We start from the raw sequence: 19,367 nt of genomic DNA, 5'->3' as shown, positions 1-19,367 counted from the left end.
TGGGAGGCTCGAGTACTTGATATTTTAAGTGTCGAAGAGTGAACGGGACGTGGTGACAGTGTTGAGGACGGCCGGTGGCTTTGGCTTCTCTGAGCAGCCAGTGGGCCCAGTACCAAAGTTAGGGGGGCACCGGTCACAAACCGGTCAGGGAGGTTTCCACTGGGTGTGGGGGAGGGTGTTTTTAACCAAGTTTACTTTCCTCAGTGGACACATGGCTTGTGATCTGTTGTGTCTTCTGTCATAGATACTTACTGAGTTGTGTGGAAACGGGCCTCACCAGCATGTCAGGACTTGATGAGGCCTTCTGTGATCTTATCTCTGCCTGGGCCACTGTACCTCATCATTTTGCCTTAGCGGCGGGTAACGAGAAAGTGTCAGAACCAGCCCCACGCAGTGCTGTGTCCAGGGCTGCCCCCAACCAGGAAGAGGGAACAGGAGCTTGAAATCAGCATCTTAGGACAATCGAGTGGACACCGGAAGTCCCTCAACACGTGGCTCCCCAAAGCACCACAGCATCCTTGCCTCACCTGGGAGCAGACGAAATATGCGTTCGTAAGAACGCAGACGCCAGGGGCCAGGAAGAGGCCTGTCGCCTCCGGCAGATGTTTCGGCCTCCATCTCTGATGTCACACTTCCCATGGTCACCGCGGGCACCGGGGGGCTCCGTCTTCAAGGCCACACATGAGCTGTGGACAGAGCTTTCCCACGTAGCGGGCCCCAAAGTCTGCTCTGCTGTCCCTTCCCGTCAAGCCTGCCGTGGCCTCCCAGGGAGACACAGGTTGATGGACGTGGGCCGAGCTGGTCCAGGTGACAGCCTTCCTGGGGCTTGGACCCCGCCGGCCCCCTGGGCTGTCCCCTGTGGAGCAGACCTGGGTCCCGCGTGTGGGGACCGCTGCCCCTATGAGTCCCTGCTCCCGGTACCTGGGATCAAGCCCCAGTTTGGGGTACAGTCTCCTAAGAGACACGCACACTGCCACAATGCTGCCCCCTCTCCGGGTCCTAGGATCTGTGGATGCAGTCCACGAGTGGCCTTGGCCATAAAATGCCAGCGTTCTGTGTGAGGTTTGCCGCTGCCCCAGCTCAGATTTGTAGGCTGGCTGTTAGCAGACACAGCAGGTAGCTCTGAGGACCCGCCTTACTGACGGGTCCCCCGGCACACCTGGCTCTGGACGGAACACGCAGGCCCTTCTGGCCTCGTCAGTGAGTGATTGTGAACCAGACACGGGCCCTACGGCTTGCTACTGGAGCGGCGTCCTCGGGTTGAATGTGATCCATAGCTGGCGAGCCTTCATTCGTTTATTCATTTGTTCACTCATTCATTCATTCAGTGCAACCCTTTCCTGAACTCTCTATGCCAGGTTCCGAATTGGGCAGGGACACAGTCCGGCATGCCCTCACCCGGTGCTGGCCTCCAAGTCACACGTGATACGGGTGGTCTGGGGTGCAGCTCGGGGGCTGGCAGTGGCATCCAGCAGCAGGAGGTCACCCAGCTGCTCCAGTCTTTCCCCAGAGTCTGTCCCAGGCTCGGAGCCTATCCTGGTCACCACACGCTCAGATCCTACAATGCTTTTAATCACCACGAAGCAGCTCGTGGAGTCTCAACCTGCATTTTGGATACACGGGCCAAAGCCCAGTTTGAAGGAGCTGATTACTCCCTCTGTCCATTTATTCTTCCATTCTTAACGGCTTCTGCTCCTCCGGACCTATCAGCAGGGAGGTCGTCGTGGGGACTTCCTGCGTTCCGGACACTGCTTCCAATTCAGACTCTGCCTTCCCTGCCTTCTTAATGCCCTCCCCACCCCCCAGATCCCGACATTGAGGACACTGCCTGGTGGCTCACGGCTGGCAGCTCTGGCTTTGAGACCTTCCACACCCACACACGCTAATTTTACTGCCACCCCCCCCACCTGTCACCGTGATCCTGCACTCTCTTCGTACCCCGCCTCCGTTAGGGATTCCACTCGAACCTCCAGATCCTGGATCGAACAGCAGCTCGGCGTGGCCTCTGGCACCCGTGATCGGGGGCAGGTCCCCCATCTACCCTGCACGAGTGCTGTGCCTTTGGACACAGGCCCCTCTGTGCCTCCAGTTCCTGCTTCGAAAGACGGAGGCAGATAACGTGCCTACCTCACAGGGCCGCTGTGTTCATTCAGTCCTGCATTCATTCACTCACTCATTCATTCATTCCTGCGTTCAGTATTTACAGAGCCTACCAGGGAGCAACATAAGTGCTCTCCCTCCAGGGCCGACCCAGCCCGCAGGACTGCGTGTGCCTGAGCGGTGGCTCTTGCCACCGCCACCGTCGCTTCTCTACTTCGTTCCCGCAGCCTGTGCCACACTTCCGTGTCCCCCCCTCCGTTTTCTCTTGAAAAATCCTCCCTGTCGCTGGCTTGTCAGGAGGACCCTGATGGAGGCTCCGTCTGAGAAAAGGACAGCCACACATAATACACGTTCTGTCACAAACATCTGAGATCTTCTAGTTAAAATGCCCCAGATGCCTCCTGCCACAGATTCTACCAGCATCCTCTTTTTTTTTTTCTAACGTTTATTTATTTTTGAGAGACACAAGGAGACAGAGCACGAGCAGGGAAGGGGCAGAGAGAGAGGGAGACACAGAATCCAAAGAGGCTCCAGGCTCCGAGCTGTCAGCACAGAGCTGGACGTGGGCTCAAACATGGACCACGAGATGATGACCTGAGCCAAAGTCAGAGGCTTAACTGACTGAGCCCCCCAGGCGCCCCCAGAATCCTCCCTCTTCATCCTTCTTGGGTCCAACTCTTCCTAGAAACCAGATGGGCATTTTCTGAATATAAATCTGTGCCGGTGCCGTGGTGTTTCATGGCGGACCCAGCCTCTCTCAACGCTGCTTGCGCAAGGAAGTTTACTTGTCATATTGACAGTAGATCTATGAAAAAATGCCTTCTGAATTCAAAACCAGCAGGCAGGGGCCCCTTGTCCAGCAGTCGGAACAGCTCAGTTCCTTATGAGGCAAATCAACCCAGGAGAACTCAGCCTGTGGGTGGGCTCTCCCTCTGTGAAACTGAACGCACATGCACACATGTGTGCACTCCTGCACACACATTCTGCCATGTGTGCATATTCTCACATGTGCGTATATGTACGTTCCCACACATGCCTGCACATGAGTGCACCCTCCCGCACGCTCACACACCCCCTGAAGCCACGCAGTGTCAGGAGGTGGGCCCCGGGCCTCAGGCCTGCTTCTGTGACCTCTGTGGTTCGCACACGTACATGGTGTGATTCTCTGTCGCTCACACTCCCCCCTCTCCCCGTGTGTTTCCTGGCGTTCTGAGACATTTCACTCCTCTTTCCTTTTCCATTTATCTTCCAAAGCTCTGGTCTCTTACAGAGTCTCCCGTTAAGTGGGTGTGGAGTCTCACAGACCGTCACTGGCCTGCTCTGGCGGGCAGCTCCGGGCCCATCCCGCGGGCGCAGGCTGGCACCTCCTGTACTTGCAGCAGCTGGACCCGGGACTCAGAGGGCCACCCGCCTGCCCAGGGTCCCCAGCCCGGCAGGGGGAATGGGGCGGTCGGGCCCGGGCCGTCGGAACCGCCGTGAGGTAGGGCCGTGCTCACACCGCAATGTGGGTCCCCCAGAGGCCCAGGGACCCCCGGGGGTGCGGGCCCTACTGACAAGCTCGACTTCCCTGGGTGCTGTGTTGTGTTTTCCCTCCTCAGAGGGCTGGGCAGGGGGCGCCTGGGCTTCGCCGAGGCCCCTGGGGTGGGGGGTTCCATAGGGCCTCGTGGTGGGCTTACAGGAGGTGCCTGTGTCATTTCCAGCACCACCTTCGCCCACCGGAGGCTCCTTGCAAAGCAAAGTGTGACCCTTTGTCTCAGACCTTTGAGCTGAGCTGTTTGAGGGCCAGAGGCTCCCCGGCCTCGCCGAAGCCCCCAGCCTCAGTCGCCTGGAGATAAAACCCGGTGCCCGCAATTCTTTCCTCTCAGAAAAGCAGTTTCCCCAGCATTCTGTCTGCAGTCTTTGGAATCGGACCGATGTGTGTCTGAGCCTCTGTTGTTAATTTGAAAAATGGGGCTCCTGACCCCTTCCTGCTTGAATTAACCCGATCGATGTGCCAATATCTCTGAAAGCGCCTTGGAAATGGCAGGCCTCAGCTAAGTGTCTGCTCCTCAGGGTCATTTGTTCGCCATCACGTAGGAGTATCTTCTTTTAAAGAATCCCGGTAAGGGGCGCCTGGGTGGCTCAGTCGGTTAGGCGTCCGACTTTGGCTCAGGTCGTGATCTCACGGTTCGTGGGTTTGAGCCCCGCATCGGGCTCTGTGCTGACACCTCAGAGCCTGGAGCTGCTTCAGATTCTGTATCTCCTTCTCTCTCTGACCCTCCCCTGCTCACTCTGTCTCTGTCTCTGTCTCTCTCTCAGAAATAAATAAAACATTTTTTAAAAATGAAGACAGCAGGGCCTTCTGTGAGCCGCTTTTCTTGTTTATTTTATATAACAGCTTTATTGAAATAATTCACATGGCATACAACTCTGCTGTTACAAATCATTGATTTTCAGCATATTCTCGGCTACACAACCACACCACAAACAGTTCTAGAACCTTCTCATCACCCCAGAGAGAAGCTGCATACTCATTAGCAGCCACTCCCCACCTCCCCGTGACCCACCAGCCCCACGCCAGTGTTAATGTGCCTTCTGCCTCTGTGGATTTGCCCATTTGGGGCCTTTCTTGTAGAGGGAATCCTACAATTTCTGGTCTTCTGTGATGACGTCTTCCCTTGGCATCGTGCTTTCAAGGCGCCTCTGTGCTGTAGCGTGGGTCCGTGCTTGTTTACTTTTCTCGCTGGGTAATCCATCTTATGAATGTGCCACATTTTCTCCATCCCATCATCAGCTGATGTGCATTTGGGCTGTTGTGAGTAACGCCATCACGGGGCCCGTGTACAAGGTTTTGTGAGAACGTCAGTCCTTAGTTCTCTGGGGTGCATACCTGGGAGTGGCATTGCCGTGTCGTTTGGTAAAAGGTTCAGCCTTTTAAGAAACTCCCGACTATTTCCAAAGCAGCTATGCTCGCTCATCCCCGCCAGCGATGCGTGAGGGTCCTGATTTCTCCACGTTCTCACTTGTCAGCTGACTTTGGGTGCGGCCATCCAGGTGGATTTTGTAACAAAACCTTCCGGAAGGAATAGGTATCTGTAGAGGGTAGGGAACGGGCTGTCATTTTGTCAGCGGCCTAGGCTATCCGCTGTGGTGATTTTCAAGAGCTCCCAGGGAAGCCAGGTTTATATCATGAGCTCAACACGCCCCGATCACGCACCCCCGTGCCCAGCACTGGTCGCGGCCGTGGCACCTGCCCCTGCATAGCCGGAGGGCTTTGTCTTTTACGACTTGTTCCCAGGGTGGGGAGCAGCCTCCCCGTGTCTAATCTGCCACATGGCCATTCTCCATGCAGGTGTCACCATGAAGCTCATGGATGAGGTGGCTGGGATCGTGGCGGCACGTCACTGCAAGACCAACATCGTCACTGCTTCCGTGGATGCCATCAACTTCCATGACAAGATCAGAAAAGGTAATGGGGACTCTGCCGACAGAGAGAAGGCGGGTGGTCTTTGGCTGTCTGGCTGCCTTTGCCGGTTTGCTTTTGGTTCGTGCCTCGTGTCACCTACACCCTGGCGTCCGCCCATTTGCCATGAGGGGCAGGAAGCCAGGGTCTTGTGCTCTGTTCTTATTGGTGCATCTGTGAGGCTGGGATTGGCTCGCTTGACTGTTCAGTCTCATAAGACTTATAACTCTTGTTTGGGCCTTTACCCTCCTGAAAAGCACTGTGAACTCATCCTCAAAGTGCTCCATGAACAGAGCCCTCGGAACATGTCATGCGCACAGTCCAATGACTATTGTCACCAGAGTGTACCCCGCCGTGCACGTTCCCTCCGGGGGAGGACTAACCCTTGACGTAGGTAGTGGCAGGATCGTGCGGAGAAGCCCAGCGACCACGGTCCCGGCCCGGCCCGCCCGCACACCCCGGGGCAGCGCTGGGCTTCGTTCTGTCCCCAGTCCCAGTGACGCAGCCGCCACCCACGCGGCACTTGCCGTCTCCCTGTGCATTTGCCACCACGGGAGACGGCCGCTGCTGCAGCTGTGACATAGCCGTCCCCTCCCAGGATGCGGTGATTTCCGTATGTGTTGTGTCTTCCGAGTGGAGGCCCTGGGCCCCAGAAATAAGGCGCTTGGCCACGGGGTTGCAAGAGCTCGACATTGATTCTGGATCAGCACTGCTGTGACAGCGGCCTCCCTGGGAAAGCTGTTGGGTCAGACCAGTCCCCGGCTGGGGCGGTGATGACGCGGGAGAAAGGCACACCTCCCGGCGAGCAGAGCAGTGCTGGTCTGAGCCCCTCCCTGGTGCCCCTGAGGTCTTATCGACCCTAGAAGGCCCCAGGCCGGCACCACCACTGAGCTCCATCCTGGAGAACACGGCTGGCGAGGGAGCGCCCAAAGGCCGGGGCAGCCGGGTGCTGGAATCGGAAGGGTGGGGGGCTGCCTGCCGGCAGCAGGCCAAGCACACCCCGGTTGGTGTGGGTGTTTTGAGGGTGAGGAAAAGGCCTGTGGTGCTGCTCCCTCTGCTCCGCAGAATCCCTTCCTGACTGGTAGGTGTTTGCCACAGACCCGGCGTCCTGTTAGGATTCGCCCCAGACGAGCAGCCTCATCTGGCCCATCTTGGCTCGTCCTCTGTGGGCCGCAGGTGCTGTGTGCAGCGGCAGCACGAATGTTTGGGAAAGGAAGAATCCGTGCCTCCCTTTTTCTCGAACTCCTCCCTGGAAGAAAAATCCCTGCGATCAGAACCTCATTGTTCAATCCAGCTTCAAGATCCGCGGTGGGAGACACACTCACAGGCCGTGACCTTGCTCTGCTCAGTGTCTCCTGAGTGTCCCGTGCGAGCCGCCTCTAGGAAGAGACAGACTTTCCCGGAGAATCCGCGGGCTTGCTCAGCGCCTGCGCGCTCGGCTCTGGGGAAGCCTCCAGAGAATGAAAGCTGGACCCCCCCCCCCACCTCTCCCAGCCCCTTATCCGACCAGAGTTAACTTTGGGGGAAGGAGAATGGTTGGCTTCTGGTCCGTAGGAATTACTGATTTTCAGGGAAGACCGTGAACTCTGCTTGGAGCAGGACGCGCCTTCCAGGACTCACGAAGCAACTGCTGGGGCAGCGTGTGTGGAACTACCTTGACCTGCATTTTTCATTTCTAAAAAGTGACTCTTTTGTTTTTTTAATTTTTTTAATGTCTTTATTTTGAGAGACAGAGAGAGAGAGCGAGTGGGGGAGGGGAAGAGAGGGGGGAGACCCAGAATCCGAAGCAAGCTCCCAGCTCTGAGCTGTCAGCACCAAGCCCGATGCGGGGCTCGAACTCACGAACTGGGATATCATGACCTGAGCCAAAGTCGGACACTTAACCAGCTGAGCCACCCAGGAGCCCCTTTCTTTTTCTTTTTTTTCCCTAAAAAGTCACTCTTATGCCAAAACAGAGAAGAGGGTTTTCATTTTCTGGTTTCCAGCAGGACATTGTCCCCTGGACTGGTCTCCTCCAGCCAGCAGAGTGAGGGGTGGGCTGTGTGGGCTTGCCTGGCCACGCCCTCAGTGCTGAGCCCCCACGGCCCCCGGCCCAGGATCCTGGCTGGTGTCCCGGCCCTGCCCCGGGGCCCGTGCCGCCACAGGGAGCAGGGAGGTCACTGATCACATATCTCGTTCGTTTGTGCATCAGGGGTTGTGGCCCAGCCAGCAGTGATGGTGTCTGCTCTGTCTCTATGCCAGTGTCCCCCCCCCCCCCAGGGCTGTTAGCCGCTGTCACACCTTATCTGTTGTTTTCTGGAGGTATGTCCCTGGGTTCCTCTGTGGGACAGCCCGCAGCGGCTTCGGGGGCAGGGTCTCCGTCCTGGCAGCTCAGGGCCCACACCTACCGTGGAGACGGAACGGGCACACGTGTTCAGTTCCAGGGGGCCAGGGTCCCTGCAGGCGCGGCCACTTTCACCGGCTCCTGCCCTCCCATATCCCTTGCTCCTTTCTGGGGACGCACAGTGCCAGGCTGGGCCGACCCTGCTGGCTGTAGGCAATCAGGGGCACCAGGAGCTCGCTGAGGGGCATGGAGACTGAGCTTCCCTCTCGTTCTGCTTTGATTTTCTGATGCAAAGCTGCTGAGATCCCATTAAGCCCAAACCTGCGGGGCTCTGGTGCAGCCTCCACGCTGCCGCTGTGCTGTCCGCCATCCAGCGTCCCCTCCGCTCTGCCAGGAAGGGGCCCAGCACTCAGCACCACGGACAGGGCAGGAGGAGCTCAGTGCTCTGCATGACGTGTCTGGGTCCCGGGGCTGTACCACGAGGGACCACAGACTGGGGCCTGCAAACAGCAGACATCTGCTCTCTCACAGTCTGGAGGCCCAAGTCCCCAATCCAGGTGTGGGCAGGGCCTCTCTGGAAGGCCTAGGGGAGGACCCTTTCTGCCTCTGGTGGCTCCTGGCTGGTGGCCACATCACTGCAGCCTCTGCCTCCACCATCCCGTGGCCTCTCTCTTCTGTCTGTTCTTCTCTTCTAAGGACTCTCGTCTTAGGATTTTGGGCTCCCCCAGATAATCCAGGAGGGTTTCATCCTGAGAGCCTTGACCCGGGAGCATCTGCAAAGACCCTTATTTTCCAGTAAAGTCATATTCTGAGGTTCTGAATGGACTTACCTCTTGGGGAGCCACTGTTCAGCCCAGTACAAATGCTTTCTCTCTCAACAGCTTGATTCTTAGTAGATGCGAGCTTGCTTTCTCTTTCACAAAATCATGAAGTGGGGAAAATCTGTGCCCCAAGTGACCCCTTTCGCCACCTGGATGTGAGTCCTTCCCTCATGGGAGCCAGTGGGAAAGTCAGCACCCACCCCAGATGAGGGGTGGCTCTGGGGTACAGAAGGGAGGGCCCTCGTTTTTGAGAAAGACAGTCATACATCCAGGGCCAGGGGACAGCCCGGGGACCTGGGTCCTGAGAGCAGCCTCCCCAGAACAGAATTGAGAGGCCCTACGCGTCTCCGGCATGGGGGCTCCAATGAGGGACCAGTCACTTTCCCGTGCGTGGCAGAAGACAGGTCAGCCCCAAGACGTGTAGAAATGACAAAATGGCAGCACACTATAGCACAGAACGTAGGGCTGCCCTTCTCGCTGGGCACAGAACTAACTCATCCTGGGTTGAGTGTACAATGTGATCACATAAGCACTATTTTTTTTTTAAGTTTATTTTAGTTATTTTGAGAGGGAGAGTGCAACAGGGAAGAGGCAGAGAGAGGGAAAGGGAGTCTGAAGCAGGCTCTGTGACATCAGCGCAGAGCCTGACACGGGCCTCGACTTCAGGTACCGTGAGATCATCACTTGAGCCAAAACTAAGAGTTGGACACTTAACCGCCTGAGCCACCCAGGTGCCCCAAGGACTATTTTTTAGTAATGAAATTTTCACAGAAAAGGCACATGGAGGCCACTGAGCCGGTGGACCCCCCGGGGCTGTGGTCACAGTGTGGCAGGTGTCACAGCCAGCACCTGGCCCCTGGGGCCATGCCACAAAACGTCTCTGAGACCCACAGCCCTGGAGGATGCGCTGTAAGAGGCTGCTCCTCCTGGGAGGGGTGACCCCCACCCTTGGAAGGCTGGTCTGGTGCAGTGGAGAAAAGCCCAGAAATGTAGACATGTTGCCAGGCACACATGCCGCCTGTCTGTGAGCTCCCTGTGGCTGCTGTGTGGCTGACCACAGAATTGGTGGCTTAGAAGCTTCACACACTCCCTTACGGTGCTGGAGGTCAGGCGACTAAAAGTGGCCTGTGGGCAGCGCTGTTGCCTTGCCTTCTCCAGCCCCGAAGCCTCCGCGTCTGTCACCACCTCTTCCTCTCGCCTCTGCGGCCTGCTGCCTTCCTCTGAGGGGGACCCTGCTGGGCCCTGTGGGGTCAACCAGACATCACTCGGGGCCGATGAAGCCTAAAAACCAGAACTTACTTTTATAGGGTCACCTGCTCCATTGCTGGTTTTTTTGTTTTTGTTTTTAAGTTGAGATGTTAAAATGCCAAGGCAGCTGTTAAGGAAGTAAAAGAGGAACGTCGTTCCCGTTGATTCCGTGGTCTGGGAAGCCCGGGGCAGGAGTTGTGTCGTGGAGAAGCCATCTCCCCAGACTCTTGGGTAGGAAGTGAGGGATCTTATAGAAAATGCTTTGGGCTGCAAAGCAGTTATGTAAGAGATGCCAAAGTTACTTCAACATGTCCGTGCTTTTCTGAGAAAGCTCACTGTCACTGCTCTTTTTGGAGCTTAAACACTGAGCTGTTCTTGCCGTTTGAAGTGCTTGGCAGCCCAGCGGCTGCAGGAGGAGCAGCTCTGTGTTACTGTTTTCTTCTCCAGACCCCCGCTGTGTGGCCCTGGGGGCAGGGCGGGGCCATTCCAGGCCACAACAGGCGGCTCAGCCCTGATCCTGGAACAGAGGGGCTAGGGGTCGGAAGGGTGATTTACGCCTCGCTCGGAGGGGCATAGGCTGTGCCTGTCCCGTGGCCCAGGAACCGCACTTATCCCCTGTTTTCCGATCTGGCAGCTGCCCGCCGCTGAAGGTCTAGTCTGTTCCGGAGCCAGGAGGGCAGGCTGGACGGCCGGCTCCAGGCAGGGCCGAGCGCAGGCATCACCTCGGCGTTACTGAGCTTCCCTCCCGGACAGTCCCATAAAGCACTGTTCACCTTTGACGCTCCCTCGGCCGCCCGAGTGGCCGCTAGCCCATGCAGCTGTGTGGGAACCTCCTGGCTTTCTCCAGCCTCTTGAAAACACGGCTGAGTCTCCTCGCTGTCAGGGGAGGCCGGTCCCTGGCATCAGCCTTGGCCCGGGGCCCCTTTCCCACTGAACAGAGACAGAGGCAGGCACCTCGGCCTCTTCCTGCCTCCAGCTGCCAGTGGGCTCTGCCTGGGGAGGCTTTGCCTGGGGTGGGGGGGCCACCAGGGCCATGACAGTGGCTGGACACATGGCTGGACACACGCGTCTGTTTGCATCCTGGAGGGAAGCAAAATGGAAATTGGTTGCACCTGCCACATTGCCAGTGCTCAGTAGCCACGTGTGGCCGGTGGCCACTGCATCAGACAGAGCAGAGCGAGGACATCCCACCATCACAGAAAGTTCTGGGCAGCTCTGGTCTCTGGACCTTCTGGACTCAGTCCCCAGTGTCTGACATTCTAGGAGGGATTTCCGTCACTCTCCACAGTCACCTAGACTGTCAGCCCACAGCCGGGGCCCCACGATCGCGAGGCTCGTCGCAGCGCTGGCACCAAGCCTCCCGGGAGGTCGCCCAGGGTCCCGGGGAGCTCAGCTCGCCATCCGCAGGGACACCCGCCCAGACCTCGGGGCCTCCTTCTCGGTGGTCCTCAGGGGGCACCACTTTCTTCTTGGAACTTCTTGGAATTTCACGTAAGCTCCAGCCTCACTTAGAGATCTCACCGCGGGCTGCACCGCCAGAGAGACGGCCAAACGTACACAACAGGACAGTCGACAGTCGCGTCCTTTCATTTTTGGCTATAGATGCCTTTTAGCAAAATAACTGTCAGGTATTTACTTCCCGGGCCCTGGATGCGACAGCGAACTGACTGCCACACGCTGCCACCGACCTTCCTTCCCGTCGGAAGCCCACCGGGCCTGCGGCCGTGTGTCTGCTGGGACCCTGGCCCCACTGCCTTCGGGATTCATTTGGTTTTCCTGGGAACTTCATGTACGTTTCTGGATTCTTTGTATTGTCATAGAATCCTGCTTCAGACACACAAGTGTCACATTAGGTGGTAGAAACGTATGATAAAACCACTCCAGAATAATGTTCTCTGAGCTTTGTAACGTATCACGCTCCTGACTTTATAGTCACTAACAGTGTAGCGCTGGTGTCAGTAGCAGCCCCAAAACTGGATTTTGCGTGTAAATCACCCAGTGTAGCGTCTGCATATGTACCTGTACGTGTTTTCTGTGGCTGCTGTGACAACTTACCAAGATGGTTGGAACAACCCAAATCCCGCTGTCTCCCAGTTCTGGAGGGTCTGGCCCCGTCTCTGGGCTGATGCCAAGGTGTCGGCAGGGGGCAGGGCCGTTCCTACCTGAGACTCTGGGGGAGCATCTGTTTCTCGCCCATTCACCTTCCAGAGGCCACCTGCCTTCCATGGCCTGTGGCCCCTCCACCGTCTCCGCAGTCAGCAGGGTGACATTCCTCTGAGCCTCCCTCCTGCCTCCTCATCCGCCTAGGACGACCCTTGTGAGGACATCGCCCCCCCCCCCCCCCCCCCCCCCCCCCCCCCCGCCGCGGGTAATCCAGGCCGGTGGCCACATCTCAGGGTCCTTAACCTGACTGCACCCGCAAGGCCCCTTTGCCACATAAGGTCACATAGTTCACAGGCTCAGGGGCTTAAGACATCTTTCGGGGCCACCGCTCCACCATCAGTCTTCACTCCACTTGACACAGATCTTTTCTGAGCTCTGGCTCCCTCCCCTCCCCCCGTGTCTCGTCCTACAAGCTCTGTAGACAGGACTCTGGCAGAGACACAGCAGGACAAGAAGGGTCCCAGCCCCTGGGCCTTCCGGGCGGTGTGAGAGAACGCACCCCGCTGTCTGTCCCCAGCCCCCCAGCTGCTGATAGCAGGTGCCTGGGAGGTTAGGGAGATCAGAGGCGACAGAGGCAGCAAGCTTCCTGGTGAATCTCAGCCTCTTACAGAGTCTGCGCCGGAACTCAGGTCCAGAGGGGACCCTGTGTCCTGATGTCCTGGGACCCGGTGAGCGCAGCTGTGGCCCGGGCCTTCCCCCGCAAGGTCCCCATTGCTGCCGGCACGTCCTGGAGTCGGTCTGGCATGGCTGCTGATGCCCTTTCCAGACGGAAAAGGCAGGGTTTTTTAAGGCTTTGTTACTCTGTGTTCTCCACAGGCCGAAAACGTAAAATCTCCCTTGCTGACGCAGTAGCCTGTTTCATTCATTTAGACAGTGTTAGAAGCGGCTTCTTCCTTTTTTTTTTTTTTTTTAATGTTTATTTATTTTTGAGCAAGAGAGAGCGTGAGTGGGGAAGGGGCAGAGAGAGAGGGAGACACAGAATCTGAAGTGGGCTCCAGGCTCCGAGCTGTCAGCACAGAGCCCGACGTGGGGCTTGAACCCACCGACTGTGAGATCATGACCTGAGCCAAAGTTGGAGACTTTATCGACTGAGCCCCCCAGGCGCTCCAGAAGTGGCTTCTTGGCCAGCATAAACGTGCCTGCTACAGGAAAGGAAAAGCACGACTTGTTTTAACCATGACTTCTTACTTCCGCGTGGGTACAAATCACCCAAGACACTAACAGCTGGACACACTCTGCGGCTGGTTGGAGGTGGCTTTTCCTGGAGGACTGTTACGGAAGGACACTCAGACCTTAGCAGCAATTTCTGTCCTGGGCTTCCGTCCCCATGACTATTTAACGTGAGAGGTGACCTCCACGGGGCCGCATTTGCAGCTCAGTGTTTGCTCACAGCCTTCCCGAGAGACGTTGCTCCTGTGCCTGCTGGCACCGGGCGGCTCCCGGCTTGCTGCCTGCCCAGCGGACCCCCCTTCCCGGAACACTGCAGCCAGCACAGAGCCTGATGCGGGTCTCGAACTCAAGAACCATGAGATCATGACCTGAGCCAAGACCAAGAGCCAGACACTTAACCGACTGAGCCACCCAGGTGCCCCACGCCTGGTCTTCTAAATAAACAAGCTGCTCTCTGGGTGGATTTGGACGTGTGACCTTGTGGGAAAGTCCCCAGGCAACATCTCAGTACTTCGGACACTTGGCGGCTGCTGCCCCCCATGGAGAGCCTTCGAGCATGTGGCTACTGCGCCCGGCAGGCTCCCTCTCTCTGCAGCAGCTCGTGGGGAACTGAAGTGGACGGGAGCACAGGCTGGACTCAGACCGGGGTCCTTCCCTGTGTCAGGTGATCTGCCAGTGTCCCAGGCAGGGGCTGGGGTAGGGCCGCTGTGCCTTTCCTGTGGTCCCACCCCTATACCATGGGAGAGACAGAATGAGCCGGACCTCGTGGGAAGGAGCCTCGCCACCCCGTCTCCATGAGCTCCCTGGGCACCCTGACCTCCGCTCAGGCAATGTGCCTCTGGCTTCATGTCCAGGCACCCGATGTGGGCTGGGATCCAGTGAAAACCACTGCAGGAGCCTCGAGGAGTCGGAAGGGAGGGGGAGCCGGCCCAGGCTGAGCCTCAGAGCAAGTTCTGTCCCCCAGCACCCTGCACACGATGGCCGCTGTCCTCACCACCCTCTGGGCTGTGAGCACCTGCCCCCACGTGAGATAGGAGTGGCGGTCACTGGAGGTGGGTGGGGCAAGCCCAGAGGCTGTGTGTCCTCTCAGATGTCACACAGCCCCCAGCCGGGTGTGGCAGACCTGCAGACGTGTCTGGGGGGCCTCCTTCATGCTGGATGCTCTCAGATACAGGTGTGACCCTGCCTCTGAACATGTGCACCCATGGGTCACTCACAACATGGCCTTCTGGGGCGCCTGGTAGCTTGGTCAGTTAAGCATAGGACTCTGGATTTTGGCTCCAGTGGTGATCTCACAGTCCGTGAGTTCCAGCCTCCGAGTCGGGCTCTATGCTGACCACTCAGAGCCTGGTTGGGATCCTCTCTCTGCCTCTCCCTCTGCCCCTCCCCCTGCTCACATGTGTGCACATGTTCTCTCTCTCAAAAGAGATAAATGAACTTTAAAACAACAACAACAAAAATCTATGGCCTTTACCTTGGGGACAGCAGGACACTTCAGAGATCTCCTGACCCCCTGAAATCTTAAGCAAACAACAACAACAACAACAACAAAAACCTATGGCCTTTACCTTGGGGACAGCAGGACACTTCAGAGATCTCCTGACCCCCTGAAATCTTAAGCAAAATCAGTCTGTTCTGTTCCCCTCTGGAGAGCACAGGGCAGTCACGTATCCGCAGAGGGTGGAGGGGACGTATGATAGAAGGGACCGCAGGAGAGGCACTCGGACCTCCCCTGACTTGTCCTGCGTGTGCGCCGGGCGCTGAGGCTTCCGTAAGGCAGGCAGGGTCAGGAGGGCTTGTGGGTGGCCTGTCCCTGTTGGTCATGGAGGCAGCTCCTTCTAGGGCAGAAGGACTTGCCCACTGACCCTTGACCCTGGTCTCAGCCCAGCACAGGCATGTGCCAGGTGCTCTGTTCACAACTCTACCCTTAGAGCTCACCTAGTGCCACTTGTCCCTGACCGTGTGGCCTGCCTTCCCTCCCGGAAGTGGCTGTACACGACATGAAGCACTCCCTGTAAGTATGAAACTGAATGTGGCATGGAACATTCTGGTTCTTTATAACATGGAATAACTGCTCCTGCTTCTGGTCTGCCCACACACTCACCCCTAACCGTCACCACGCTGTCCTGACTTGTCCGTCTTCCTGGGTCTTTAAACATGCCCTGGGGGGCCCGTCTCCTTGGAGGTAGGACGCCGCGGCTCCCGGGGCTGTTAAAAGACCCCCACAGCCAGCGCTGGTCGCAGGGAGCGGGGCTCAGCATTACACGCCAGCCTCGGGCAGGGATTTGTTTGAACCCAGCCCGGAGTGAGGCCGTGCTGGGGCGTGGGGGTCGGGGGGCCGTTGTGGCTACACGTTGGTGGAGGTGAAGCCATGCATATGCCCTCCACCTGGATGTCCCCGAGGGTCAGTGCCGCCTTGTGGTCCAGGGCAGCACCACTGGTGATGATAACGACCGGACACCAGGTCAGCCCATGGCCCATCTCCTGCTTCCTCGGAGTTCTCCGGTGAGGCCAGTCCAGTCTGTTTGTAGGAAAAAGACTGGGTTCTAGGAGACGAAGGGAACAAGGCAAGAAAGGACCAAGGCAGGTTGGTTGGCGAGGGCGCATGAGCAGAAGAGCCACTGTAGGTTAGGACGCAGCTCCCACGGTGTTTTCGTGACCCAAGGGGCATGGGGAGTTCAGGGAGGTTGGGTTGAGGTCGAGAGAGAAGGACACCTGGGATAGTGTTATGGGAACATATGACTTGATCATAACCATCAGGGAAAACCGTGCTGGTACAGATGGGGGGTGAGCACCTGGGGACAGACAGACAGACAGACAGACTAGGGACAGACAAGGCCACGGGCATGTGCTGGGAAGGCAGTGTCTGCGGCTCAGGGGACAGCTCTGGTCCCGGGGGTGAGCCTGACGGAGAGATGGGGAGCCTTTCGGGACAGATATAGCCTTGCCGGGACGGAAGGGTAGAAGGGCGGGGCCTGAAGTGCACACAGTGGCTCTAGGGGAGGTAGGGCCGTGGTCACCATGACAGCTGGCCCTACCAAGCGTTCAAGGGTGCCGTCAGACCAGCATCGGGAACACCAGCTGGGGAGCACGGCACGGGCCAGGGAAGGCAGAAGGAGGCTCTTTAGTGGCACTTAGAGCAACGAGGTGGGACAGCTATGTGGCACCAGTAAGGCCACGGTTAGACAGTGGGTTGACTCAGCCTTAACGTTCCGCTGCAGGACGGAGCCAGCTCACCCCGCAGCCACCTGAACACAGGTTGGGGGCGTGGACCTCGGGCAGGCGTGTCTCTGGCACTCTCCCAGCAGACGCTGCCCCTCCCAGGGGCCCAGACCCACACTTGGGCAGGGGGCCAGCGACCCTGCAGCTCTGAAGGCTCACGTAGATGCGAAAAGGAAACCCCTGCTCCCGAGAAGGGGGACTATCCCAGGGCTGCTACTATTGAGGCGCTGTGTTGTCTCGTCATCTCTACGTCCTAGTAGTATTAGAGCGAAGTCACCTAACCAGGTGTCTCCTAACGCCCCCAGTAGCCCCCGATGCCTGAGCCCTCCCCGCCCAGCGTGGCTGCCCCGCCTGTGCCCCCTGCTAACGCACTGTGCGCTCTGCAGGGTGCGTCATCACCATCTCTGGGCGCATGACCTTCACGAGCAACAAGTCCATGGAAATCGAGGTGTTGGTGGATGCCGACCCCGTGGTGGACAACTCGCAGAAGCGCTACCGGGCTGCCAGCGCCTTCTTCACCTACGTGTCCCTGAGTCAGGAGGGCAAGTCGCTGCCGGTGCCCCAGCTCGTGGTGAGTGACCGCCCGCCCTGCGGGGCTCCCAGGAGACACTGCGTCATGTGAGCCCTTTCTAGGGAGCAGGGCCCTGGCCTGGCTGCTTCCTGGCCACTCCACCCTCCAATGTGAGGGCCTTACTCCGCCGCCGCCCCCCCCACCCCAGTCCATGCAGACTGGACAAGAGAGACCGCCTCACCCGCTCCTTGCCCTGGGTGTCCTCTCTCGGGGGTGAGCACCCCAGGGCTCCCATGCTGTGCACACAAGCAAAAATGGGGCTGAGGACCCTCCCCAGGGACAGGTTCTCAAGGAGCCGTGGCCTGTGTGTCCTGCTGGATGGGGACCAGGCCAGTGCCCTACACCTCAGGGCTGGGCGTCGGGGCCTCACGACCTTTCCCTCCCCCTGCTGCCCGGCCAGGCTCTGCCCCGGGCACCCCACACATGGGCTGCTGCCACCACAGCGTCCAAGGGTCCAGAGCTAGAATCCCAGGACCTTGACCAGTGCTGACCACAGGGGGCGCGTGTGAATCAGGGAGCCAGAAGCAGCCGGGGTTCAGGGTGGGGAGTGGGGAAGGTGTGGGTGCTTGGCTGGGAGGTACTTGGTTGTCGCGTAGTGAATGAATGAACAGGTGATACTTCCAGATTTCCTTCGAGGATGGTGGTGGTTTTACAGTGAGCCTCACGAACTCCTTTGCGCTGCCGGTCACAGCGAGTGCCCTGCCCGGAGTGTGTCGGGCCCCTGCTAGCGAGCCCTCTGCGCCCCGTCACCAGCTGAGGCTGGGGTGCCTGTGGAGAGTCATACGTTCCGTCCTGTGGAACCTGGCTTGGGGTCCAGCACACGACTTTCCGTCACTCTGAGGGTGGGGAGCCTCTGCTCAGGCTGCACCTGATTTCTCCCTGGACCTTGGTCGGAGCGCCCTGCCCTCCGTGGGGGAAGGGGGTGGGGTGGGAGCTCCGAGCACCCTTAGGGCCCCCACCATCCCCACCCTCGGTGCCTCTGCGGTGGACACGCTGCAGTTACGGCCTCCCTTCCTCGCGCAGGCTGGGAACCAGGCTCCTGCAGGCTTCTCCACGTGTGGAGGATGACCACCTGGCTGGTGGCCGGCCTGAGGCCCCCCCAAGGCTGCTGTGGCAGCGTGCAGGGCCCTGCTTCGCAGCCTGTCTCCATTCGCCCTTTGCCCTTGAGACTAGTGAGTCAGGTGACATCAAGAGAGGTCTCCGAATGACAGAGCAGACGGGGCTGCGAAGGGGAGGGATGTGAACCTGGCCTTGAGGGCTCAGGGGGTTTAACCAGGCAGAAAGGAGGGAAGGCAAGAGCTGGGGCTGGAGGCTCCCTAAGGCAGACGGGCCCCAGCCCCCCATTTCCAGCCAGTCTTGTCAGCACCCCCCACCCTGCCCCTCCGCAAGCACGTGATCCCCACCCCTGATTGCATGTGGCCTTGACGTTGGCAGCCCCGTAACTCCGGGTCTTGGGCCACTTGTCCTCAGAGCCCTGCCTGGTCCTCTTGGCCGCCCTCCCCCCCCCAGGCTTTCCCCGCCGTTCGCCCGGCCCCGCGCCCCGTCTTCCACGTTGCCACAGTTCCTCATCCTAAACGCCGAATTCCAACGCACTCGGCGAACCCTTGACCCCTCTTCTCCCTGGCCTCCGGGCTCCACAGGGCAACCGGATCCAGGAACCGTCTGTGTCGTCTCTCCCTGGCCTGGCACGTGCACCAGGCCTCGGTGAAGCCGCTGCCCCCTTGACCTGGGTCTGCCGTGTCCACACCGTCCACCCATGACCGCTAGACACCAGCCCCTGACGGGTCCCCGTGCCCCTCCATCCTCTGTGGGCGGCTGCGTCCAGCCCCGAGCTGCAGGCATCGCTGTGGGCACCGTGGCTCCCCAGCCGACTCTGCCAGGTCCACGTCCCTCGGGGGTTTCCGCGCACGTCTCAAACGTGGTTTATCCTGAACTGGACTCATTGTCTTTCCCCCCAAAGTCCCACTCGTCCTCATGCGTTCCCTCTCTCCGTGAGCCTGGGGCCCCGCCCGGCCCCTCCGACCCGCCCAGCTCCCCACACGCACTGCCTCTGGGCCCCGTCCCTGGCTGGATCCCCGCCCAGCCCCGAGCTCAGCCCCCCTCCGCTCTCACTGCCCTCACTCTGACCCCACACTGGAGCCAAGTGAGTTTGTTAAAACAAAATCAGATTTTCTCCCCTTCCTGCCTCGTCTGCTGCAGCTCCTCGGCGCCCTCGGCACAGGGTCCAGTGGCGCTCTGTCCGCAGCCCCCAGATTCGTTCCTGCCCCCGGCCCTTTGTACCTGCTCCCCCTCTGCCTGGATGCCTTC

The 19,367-nt window shown here is 58.9% G+C and overlaps 1 protein-coding gene across 3 annotated transcripts in view; it reads left to right on the top strand.

Annotated features, from left to right (window-relative positions):
- Window positions 1-19,367, top strand: part of ACOT7 (acyl-CoA thioesterase 7) — a 100,039-nt gene that overhangs the window by 67,538 nt on the left and 13,134 nt on the right. For all 3 annotated transcript variants that reach the window (XM_039253275.1, XM_039253273.1, XM_039253274.1), the window contains exons 7-8: window positions 5,432-5,548; window positions 16,876-17,060. In XM_039253275.1, the coding sequence (XP_039109206.1) occupies window positions 5,432-5,548; window positions 16,876-17,060 (302 nt within the window). The remainder of the gene's footprint in view (window positions 1-5,431; window positions 5,549-16,875; window positions 17,061-19,367) is intronic.

The sequence above is a fragment of the Hyaena hyaena genome, unplaced genomic scaffold (genome assembly GCF_003009895.1).
Source record: "Hyaena hyaena isolate Hyena2069 unplaced genomic scaffold, ASM300989v1 scaffold_443, whole genome shotgun sequence".
Taxonomy (NCBI): domain Eukaryota; kingdom Metazoa; phylum Chordata; class Mammalia; order Carnivora; family Hyaenidae; genus Hyaena; species Hyaena hyaena.
The sequence above is the reverse complement of the archived record's forward strand: the minus strand, read 5'-3'. Positions and strand labels throughout refer to the sequence as shown.